Source organism: Talpa europaea, assembly GCF_964194135.1.
Source record: "Talpa europaea genome assembly, chromosome: 12".
In the NCBI taxonomy this organism is placed as follows: domain Eukaryota; kingdom Metazoa; phylum Chordata; class Mammalia; order Eulipotyphla; family Talpidae; genus Talpa; species Talpa europaea.
In genome coordinates this window covers 102696178-102704510 of record NC_140079.1, presented here as the reverse complement: position 1 = coordinate 102704510, position 8333 = coordinate 102696178, and the positions used below count along the sequence as shown (strand labels likewise).

The window sequence follows — 8333 nt, the reverse complement described above, 5'->3', positions numbered from 1 at the left end:
TTCGCTTTATTATAAAAAGAGCCGGGGCGGGGGCGGGGGTGGGGTGGGGCGGGGTGCGGGGGTGCGGGGGTGCGGGCGGCGGCTACTCGTGCAGCCAGTGCCCGGCGCTGTCCTCCCAGCACAGCAGCTCGTCCGCGCGGAACCAGAGCGCGATCTCGCGGCGGGCGCTGTCCACCGAGTCGCTGCCGTGGACCACGTTCCTGCGCGGGCGGGGCGGGGCGTGAGCGCGGGGGGGGGGGGACGGGACGGGGCGCGGCGGGGGCGGGGCGGGGCGCGGCCTTACTTGCCGATCTCCACGCAGAAGTCCCCGCGGATGGTGCCGGGCGGGGCGTCGGCCGGGTCCGTGGCCCCGATGAGCGCCCGCGAGGCGCGCACCACGTCCAGCCCCTGCCACACCTGCGGGGCGCGGGGGTCAGCGCGGCCCGGGACGCCGCCCGCCGCCCGCCGCGCCCGGACTCACCATGGCCACCACGGGCCCCGAGCCCATGTACTGGAGCAGGCGGCCGAAGAAGGGGCGCTGGCGCAGCTCGGCGTAGTGCTCCCGCAGCAGCTCCTCGGGCGCCTGGGGACGAGCGCTCAGCCCCGCCCCGCCCCGCCCCGCGCCCCCGCGCCCCCCGCGCCCCCGCGCCCCCGCCCACCTGCACCAGCTTGAGCGCCACGAGCTGGAAGCCCTTCCGCTCCAGGCGCCGCACCACCTCGCCCACCAGCCGCCGCTGCACGCCGTCCGGCTTCACCGCCACGAAGGTGCGCTCGTGCGCGCCGCCGCGGGCTGCGGGGCGGGGGCGTCAGGACCCCCGCGCCCCCGCCCCCCGCCCCCCGCCCGGCCCCGCGCCGCTCACCCGCCGGGAAGAGGTTGGCGAAGACCGTCAGCACCAGGCAGATCATGGCGGCGGCGGCGGGCGGGGCTCGGCTTAAAGGGGCCCGCACGGCGCGGCGCCCCGGCCGGACGCCCCGCCCCGGCCCGGCCCCCCGGCGCCCCGCCCCCCGGCGCCCCGCCCCCGCCCCCCCCCCCGGCGCCCCGCACGCAGACGCACAGGCCGGTGGCGCACGTGTCTTTATTGGGGCTCGCAGCCCCTGCCCGGGCTCGGCAGGGGCGAGGTCGGCGGGGCAGGGGCGCCTAGACGGGCGCGCCCCCGGCCCTCCTGCGCCCCGGCGGCGCGGGGTAGTCCCAGGGGTCCCCGGGGGCGCGCGCCAGGCTCAGCGCCGGCTCCTCCGCGCCGCGGTCCCCGCTCTTCTGCCGCTCGGCGAGGATCATGGCGCGCAGGAGCGGCGGGTAGGGCGCGGCGCGGGGGCCGGGCGCGGGCGCGGGCGCGGGCGCGGTGAAGGCCGCCTCGGCGTGCCTGGGCACCAGCCGCCAGTCGTGGTGCGCGGCCTGCGCGATCTCCCGCGGCGCGCGCTCCGTCCTGCCTGCGGGGAGGCCGGCCGTGGCGCGCGCTGCCCCCCCCGCCCCCGGGCGCCCCCCCCCGCCCCCGGGCGCCCCCCGCCGCCCCCGCCCGGCCCCCCGCCGCCCCCCGCCGCTCACCTCTGAAGGTCAGGACGCCCCAGGCCCTGCCGCCGTCCAGGCCCTGCGGAGACAGCGAGGGGCGCTCAGCGAGCCCGCGGCCCGAGCCCGCGGCGGGCGCCCCCCGGGCGGCCCCCACCTGCGCCGCGCCGTCGGGCCGCACGCGCGTGAGGCGCCAGTAGCTCGGGCCGTCGTGCCGCCACAGCCAGGACTTGCGCGTGACCAGGCGGCCCAGGCCGAGCAGCGGCAGGCGGCGCAGCAGCGGCAGCAGGCGGCTCTCGCGGCGCGCGTCGGGCCGCGCCCGGGCGGGCAGCGCCTCGGGGTCCAGCGCGCGGCGCGGCGCGTCCCGCGGCCGCTCCCGCTGCTCGCGCAGGGCCCGCACGCGGCGGGCGAGCTCGGCGATCGGCCGCGGCCTCCCGCGCGCCATGGCCGCCCGCGCCCGGCCGGAACCGCCGCCGGAAGCGCCGAGGCCCGCGGCGGAAGCGGGGGGCGCCGGGCCGGGGCGGGGCCGGGGCCGGGGCGCGCGGACCCAGGTGCGGCTCGAGCCGCCGGCGCACGCCTGTCGCCGCCCCCTCGCCCGGGCCGCCGTCCCCCGCCTCCCCGGGCAGCGACCGCGCAGGTGGAGGCGGGACCGCGCTGTCCCCTCCCGCCCCAGCCCTGCTGGCCGCCCTGGGCCGCGAGGGCCTTCTGGAGCCCCGGCTCCCCGCCCGCAGCCTCGGGGGAGCCGGGGCCTCGCCCCCGCGGAGTGTGTGCCGCCCGGCCCGTTTCTTGAGGCGCTGCCGCCTTGGAGGGCAGCAGCCGCGGCCCCGCGCCCCTCCCGGGTGGCCCTGGCAGTCGGGGCTCAGGCCACCGCCAACCGGGTGAGGCCAGGCCGGGCAGAGGCAGACTCGGCCGCCGCTGCCAAGGAGCCCCTCCCGGGCTGCGCCCTCCATCTCGGGCCGGCTGGTCTTAGCCAGGGGGAGGCGCTGGACACAGCCCTGGGCAGGACGTGACCATGACCTCTGAGCAAACGCCCCTGGGCTGGGCCGAGGATGGCAGTGCCCGTGGAGTCCCTGCAGGTGCCCCCCCTCCCCCCAGGCCGGGGCTGTGGCCGAGCACATCCTGCTGCTGCTGGAGCCAGAGGAGTTTCTGCAGGGCTGGTGCAGCTGATGCAGGTGCCTGCTCCGCGGGGCGCCGTCCCCCTCTGCCGTCCTGCTCAGGGGGAGGGGGCCAAGGGGGCGCCATGGCTGGAGCTCCTTGCCCAGTGCCCCTGGGGGCGTCGGGGTGGACGAAGCAGCTGGGAGTGAGGCGCAGACACCGGGCAGATCCCCTGAGAGCCGGGGCCAGCCGCAGGCCAGGGCATCAGGTGAGGCTCGGGTGCACCCCAGATGCCAGCCCAGCCCTTGTTCTGTAGCCCAGGCTCCTGCGCCCAGAGAACTGGGGGCCACTGGCAGACGCTGGCACCAGGGCATCACCGCGCCAGGCCCCAGTGTCCAAGGTTCAGCATTTATCAGGCGCCTGCTGTGTGCCAGGCTGGAGTCCAGAGGCAAATTGGGAGTGGGGAGCGCAGCCCAAATCTCCCGGGGCCTGGGACACGCAGGAGCCTGACAGCCTGGCTCCGCCGCGGGCTGCCCGAGCACGCCTCCTTTCTACAAACCGGCAGCCGTCTGTGGGCCCTCGCTGCAGCCCAAGAAGTGGGTGCAGCGAGCCTTCTTGGTCTGCAGACCTACAGTGCCACCTGTCCGGTGCCCCAGCTCCTTCCCGAGGGCCCTGCCTCCTCCTACCTGGCCACCGTCGGCCTGGACGTCCACCTGCTGTACCTCCCCCTGCTACCTGGCTGGGCCAGGGCATTCTGGGGAAGGGGGGGGGTCTGGGGGAAGAACTCAAGAAGGGGGGGTGCCGCTGGGGCGTGGGAACTGGGGGGTGGCCTTTTCTGCACAGGTCTCGCCAGCCCAGTTCCCGGATGTGGCCACCGGGGTGCCCACCAGCGGACTGGGCAGAGGTGGAGGAGGTGAGGCGGTCAGGCCTGGCGAGGGGCTTGGCTGTGGTGCCCCAGCTGAGCCCCAGGGAGCAGGTGGGGTGGGCTTGGCTGGTGTCCCCTGGCGCGCAGTCAGCACCCCACGCCACTGCTTGGCCCCCCAGGCCCTGGTGCTGCTGCAGCTCTGGGTGGACCTGGACATGCTGCTGGTGGCCGCCTGGCAGGAGCTGGTCCGGCACATGAGCGCACTCACCGGGGCCCTTGCCCAGCAGCCCCTCAAGTGCGTGGCAGAGGCTGTGGGAGGACGGCCCCGGAGGGCTGGCTGGGGAGGTGCACTGGCCCCGGGGCACTGCTCCCCCTCCCTAGCGAGCGGGTGACGGGGCAGGGGCGGGGCTGAGGGGGTCTGGACGCGGCAGAAGCCATCGTCACCACCTTCCCCTCCCACCCCCCTCTCACCTGCTGCAGCAGGTGAGCCCCCCCTCCTTCCCAGGCCCCAGCCCACCTCTCCTGTGCCCGCCCAGGCTTCACAGCCTGTAGCTCAGAGCAAGAGCGCCCGGCCGCCCTGGCTGACCGCCCGGTGAAGGCGGGCGCACGGCCCCGGAGGGTGGGGTCTGACCTCTCCCGCCGCGTCTGCCTCTTGCTGACCAGCACCAACCGCAACCTCCTGCTGGACCTGGGCTCCTCACTGTGCCCACGAACTTGAGGTCGGCCTGGGTGGCTGGGATAGGCCCCGGAGGGAAGGTTCTCCCTGCAGAAACCCAGCAGGGACAGGTGGCCCCGCAGGCGAGTCCCGGGACACCCCGGGGGAGCGGGGGGCGCACCCCTGCCTGGGGCTGCTCTAGGGCGAGGAAAGCCGCAGCAGGAGGACGGGCCCGCCCACTCCGTGCAGGTCAGCCGCGAGCGCCGGGTTTATTCTGTCCATCTCGGTGACAGGAGCGGCAGCGGCCGCGTGCACGGCGAGTTCAGGAAGGCCCCACCCCAGGCCGCCCGGGGGGGCCCGCGGCGCCGCCCAGCCTGGGCCCTCTTGGGCTCCCGGGGCGGCCGCCCCACCGGGTCCGCGGGAGGGTCCGCTAGGTCCGTCGGCAGCGCTTCCGTGGACAGCGCCTGAGCTCGGGGCTGCTGGGAGCGGCCGCGGGGGGCTGGCGGCGGCCGCAGCGCATGCTCAGGACCCAGCCCAGCTTGTGGCGCAGCAGCTGCTTGAGGCCGGGCGGCAGGGGCAGGCCCTCGAGCGTGTCCCCGGAGTTGGGCCGCAGCTGGCGCAGGCGGTAGCAGCACAGGTACTGCAGGGAGGTGGCGCTGGCGCAGGAGCGGATGACCTTCATGCTGCTTTTGGCCGCGGTGGAGCAGACCATCGGGTAGAACTTCCTGTTCTGGAGCTTGGTGGCCGCCACTCCTGGGGGACGCGCAGCCTGAGCCGGGCCGCAGGTGGCTGCGCCTCAGGCTGCAGCGTGAGGCCCGCCCCGCCCGCGGTGGCGCCCAGACGCGGCCGCCCTCACCTATGCACTCCCTGTTCTTAAAGAAGGTCAGCGTCCCGTGCCAGGCGTCCAGGTGCACGCCGATGATGGAGCCCTGGCCGAAGCGCGAGGAGAAGCTCGTCTTGTCGCCCTTGTGGTGGAGCAGCCCTGGGGGCGGCGGGCGCGTGAGCCGGGCGCCCCTGCCCGCACGCCCCTCCGCCTGGCCGCCCGCCGCCCGCCCGCACGCACCGGTGTAGGACAGGCCCCAGCTGTCCTCGTCCCGGCCCAGCAGGCTGCAGAACGTGTGCTGGTACTTGTCCAGGTCCACCTCCGACGTCCCGATGCCCACCATCTGAGGACGAGGCGCGGGCAGCAGGGGCCGGGCCAGGTGCCCGCCACCCCCGGCGCCCCGCCGGCCACTTACCATGTCAGTGCCGTAGACGGGCGAGGTCATCTTGATCTCCCAGAAGTGCTGGCCGTCCCCCAGCTCCTTGGTGCCCCGGATGGCCGCCGTGCCGCAGCTGTACTCCGTGTGGAAGCTCACCTGGCGGTTGTCGCAGCTCAGCAGGGCGGCTGCGGACTTGTTCAGGTCGTCCCACACCCAGTCGAAGTCTGCGGAGGAGCCGGGCTACAGCAGCCTCCCCGCCCGCCCACCCGGCCCACCCTCCCGGCCGCGCCCTCCCTCCCAGCCGGCCCGCCCACCCGCCCAGTCCACCCTCCTGGCCGCGCCCGCCTTCCCCACGCCCACCCTCGTCCTCCTCCCCGCAGCGGCAGTCCTTGCCCCGGCGTGCGGCGTGCAGGCTGCCGCAGAAGGCCTCGCTCTGGCCGGCGCAGTCGCAGAAGGACTCCCCGGTCACGGGCACGGCGCTGGGGACAGATGGCGGCAGGGCCGCACACTCGGGGTCCGAGTCTGAGTCGCTGTGCTGGGAGAGAGGAGGCTGAGGATGCGCCCCCCCCCCCCGCCCCATCGCCCGCAGCGGCCACTGACACCCGGGGAGAGGATCTGCCCTCCCAGGGCAACCCCGGCCCGCGCACAGCAGCCCCCACGGGCTCCACGGCCCACCGGCTCCGCGGAGTGGGCTGCGGCAGGGAGGCCCTCATGAGGGCTGCTGCCCGGCCTCTGCTCTTCTCACCCCACCTCCCGCAGCCTGTGAGCCTCGCAGCCTCAGGAAGAGGCCCCCGGAGACCCACCTGCCCAACGGTTCCGCCCCCACAGGGCTCCACACCCAGGGGCCTGGCCTCCCCACTGGCAGACCCCGCCAGCTGGACACAAGCTTTGTGGGCTCTGGCCGGCCTCAAAGGGGAAGGGGCCTCCCGGTGCCGGGGCGCAGACAGGCCACGGCGGCTCCAGCCCACACCCTCACCCCGGGCTCCTGTGCCGCATCCGCTCCGAAGCCCCGGGGGAGAGCCCTGCTCCTCCACAGTGCAGGCACCAGACGCCCCGACCGGGGGGCCGCCTCCCTCCTGTCCTTCCTGCACCCCTACTCTCCTGTTTCCCTGCCCCCTCCCGTAACCAGGGCTCAGGAGCAGCCTGGCCCACGGCAGCCACACAGAAACTGAGATAAGTGGATGAGTCCAAAGGAGGCAAAGCCCAGGAGGCGGGGGAGTGTGGAGCAGCCAAGTGCCCGCAAGCACAGGACAGCAGGCGCCCTACGGCAACCAGAGTAGGGACCCGGCGGGAGCGCTGCAGCCCCAAGGTCCAGCCAGCAGGTGGGCGCCCAGCCCATCACCAGCCCTAGGGAGACTTGAGCGCAAGAGACCCACAGAGCGTGGGGGCGTGCGTGACCCCACCTGGGCGCTGAGCGGCCAGACCATGCCCTGCCCAGAGCCCCACACCCACAGCCGAGATGACCACGGCCCAGACAGCTCCAGGCCATGTGAGGGAGCTGGAGGCAGAACAGGAACGCGGGCCAGCAGAGCTGTCCTGGGCGGAGGCCCCAGGAAGGGCTGGGGCTGCTCACACGGCCTCTGATTCAGCCCCAGGCCAGGCAGCCCCAGCCACCCACTGAGCCCAGTGGCGCAGGTGACTCGGCACAGCTGCCTCCAGCTCTGCTCGCCGCCCACCAGGCATGGAGGCCACGGCGCGGTGACCAGGCAGCGCAGACACCCGCTGCTCCGGCTGCCACCCCACCCCACCCCGCAGGAGGTGCCGCGCCGGGGACGGCGAGACTGTGCAGGCGTCTGGGAGGACCCACGGCACCGTGACGCCACCGCTCCGGAAACCGGCGGAGTGGAGGGGACAGAAGTTTCTGCTGAGCAAGCTGACCAGAGCAGCAAGCAGCAGCAGGGGATCTGCTCTGAGGTCCAGGCACCCCAGGGCCCCTGGGTCCAAGTGGAAGACGCAGGGGGGAGCCGAAGTGCTGGGAGCAGCAGGTCCGGGGCGGGCTGGCTGGACACCGGGGCGTCTTCCTCTTTCTGTCCATTGCCCGAGGGCCCCAGGGAGCTCCACACCTTGGCCCACCATGCCCGCCTCACCTGCTGGGCCTACCTGCCCATCAGAGTCGTACCCGCAGGTATGGCCGGTCCCTGCCAGAGCCGCGGGCCGGGTGTCGGCGTCCCGGCGGGCTGCGCTCAGGACAAAGGGCCATGCCCTGCTGCTCCGGGGGCGCCTGGCCATGGTGGGCAGGATCTGGAAGAAGGCGCAGGTTCCGAGAACATAGGACACGGGCACCCCACGTCTCCGGCAACCCCCGTGGCCACGGCGGCCCGGCCAGGCCGAGCTGCCGAGACCACAGCCGCGCCCGGCAACCGGACTTCACGCCGGTGGCCACGCAGCTCAAGGAGGCCCTGGCGGGGGCGAGCAGCGCCCTCCACGCAGCCGGGCCGCGCCGAGCTCCGCAGGGCCGGCCCGGCCAGCCCGGCCACCCGCCGGCCCGAGCACGTCCCTCGGGCATCTCAGGCCGGCCCGGCCCCGCCTCTGTCGTCCACTTCGACCGGCGGCGCCTCAGCGCCCGCCCCGCCCCGCCCCGCCCCGCCCTCCCGCCGCCGGCCCGCCCGCCCCGCCCTCCCCGGGAGGCCCGCCCGCCGCGGCGGCCCCGGCACCGCCGCCCCCTCCGGAAACACCGGCCCGCGAACCCGCCGAGGTGCCCGCGGCCCGGCGACCTCCGCGCGCCTCGGGCGCCCCCCGCGCTCGGCCCCCACACGGGGCTTCCAGGGCGCGGGGCCGAGCGGCCCGGGGTGTCCGGGCCGCGCGCAGCAGCGCCGGGCCCCGCGGGTGACGGCCCCGCGCCCCCGGCGAGCCGCCCCCCGCCCGCCGCAGACAGGCCCCGCGCGCACCTCTGGCCGGCGGGCGGGCGGGGCCGGCGGGCCCGGCGCCGCGTCCCCCCAATCCCGCCCGAGGCCGCCGGCGGCGGGGGGCGCGGCCCCGGGGGCTCGGGGCGCGGCGGGGCGGCCCCGCATCCGGGCGCGGACGCGGAAGTGC

General features: G+C 76.1%; 3 protein-coding genes across 5 annotated transcripts; all 3 read right to left on the bottom strand.

The window, feature by feature from the left end:
* Positions 1-29: 29 nt before the first annotated feature.
* On the bottom strand, positions 30-888 carry NME3 (NME/NM23 nucleoside diphosphate kinase 3). The gene is made up of 5 exons (XM_084251185.1): positions 840-888; positions 639-769; positions 461-562; positions 284-396; positions 30-200 (listed from the first exon to the last, which is right to left on the bottom strand). The coding sequence occupies exons 1-5, from the start codon at positions 883-885 to the stop codon at positions 83-85; spliced, it is 510 nt and encodes a 169-aa protein (XP_084107311.1). The 5' UTR covers positions 886-888; the 3' UTR covers positions 30-82.
* Positions 889-1049: 161 nt separating this feature from the next.
* Positions 1050-1929, bottom strand: MRPS34 (mitochondrial ribosomal protein S34). Its single transcript, XM_084249221.1, has 3 exons — positions 1641-1929; positions 1523-1565; positions 1050-1407 (listed from the first exon to the last, which is right to left on the bottom strand). The coding sequence occupies exons 1-3, from the start codon at positions 1926-1928 to the stop codon at positions 1118-1120; spliced, it is 621 nt and encodes a 206-aa protein (XP_084105347.1). The 5' UTR covers position 1929; the 3' UTR covers positions 1050-1117.
* Positions 1930-4355: 2426 nt separating this feature from the next.
* SPSB3 (splA/ryanodine receptor domain and SOCS box containing 3) lies at positions 4356-8307 on the bottom strand. Of its 3 annotated transcripts, none has more exons than XM_084250528.1 (6): positions 8189-8307; positions 7401-7541; positions 5661-5835; positions 5337-5524; positions 4955-5264; positions 4356-4851 (listed from the first exon to the last, which is right to left on the bottom strand). In XM_084250528.1, exons 2-6 carry the CDS (start codon positions 7527-7529, stop codon positions 4529-4531), a joined length of 1125 nt encoding a protein of 374 aa, XP_084106654.1. In that variant the 5' UTR covers positions 7530-7541; positions 8189-8307; the 3' UTR covers positions 4356-4528. The 3 variants fall into 3 exon arrangements, with proteins under 3 accessions (XP_084106654.1, XP_084106655.1, XP_084106656.1); XM_084250529.1 differs by lacking the exon at positions 8189-8307 and having other exon boundaries at positions 4955-5080; positions 5162-5264; positions 7401-7790; XM_084250530.1 differs by lacking the exon at positions 8189-8307 and having other exon boundaries at positions 4955-5080; positions 5162-5524; positions 7401-7658.
* Between the last annotated feature and the right edge of the window lie 26 nt (positions 8308-8333).

Excerpts from the sequence above, each read along its gene's own strand:
- NME3 (XM_084251185.1), bottom strand. The coding sequence starts at position 885 with ATGATCTGCCTGGTGCTGACGGTCTTCGCCAACCTCTTCCCGGCGG. Across the intron at positions 563-638 it reads TGGCGCTCAAGCTGGTGCAG|GCGCCCGAGGAGCTGCTGCG; the intron begins GTGGGCGGGGGC and ends GCTCGTCCCCAG. Across the intron at positions 201-283 it reads TTCTGCGTGGAGATCGGCAA|GAACGTGGTCCACGGCAGCG; the intron begins GTAAGGCCGCGC and ends CCGCCCGCGCAG.
- MRPS34 (XM_084249221.1), bottom strand. The coding sequence starts at position 1,928 with ATGGCGCGCGGGAGGCCGCGGCCGATCGCCGAGCTCGCCCGCCGCGTG. Across the intron at positions 1,566-1,640 it reads GGCCCGACGGCGCGGCGCAG|GGCCTGGACGGCGGCAGGGC; the intron begins GTGGGGGCCGCC and ends CTGTCTCCGCAG. Across the intron at positions 1,408-1,522 it reads GGGCGTCCTGACCTTCAGAG|GCAGGACGGAGCGCGCGCCG; the intron begins GTGAGCGGCGGG and ends GCCTCCCCGCAG.
- SPSB3 (XM_084250528.1), bottom strand. The coding sequence starts at position 7,529 with ATGGCCAGGCGCCCCCGGAGCAGCAGGGCATGGCCCTTTGTCCTGAGC. Across the intron at positions 5,525-5,660 it reads CTGCGGGGAGGAGGACGAGG|ACTTCGACTGGGTGTGGGAC; the intron begins GTGGGCGTGGGG and ends GCTCCTCCGCAG. Across the intron at positions 5,265-5,336 it reads CCGTCTACGGCACTGACATG|ATGGTGGGCATCGGGACGTC; the intron begins GTAAGTGGCCGG and ends CCTCGTCCTCAG.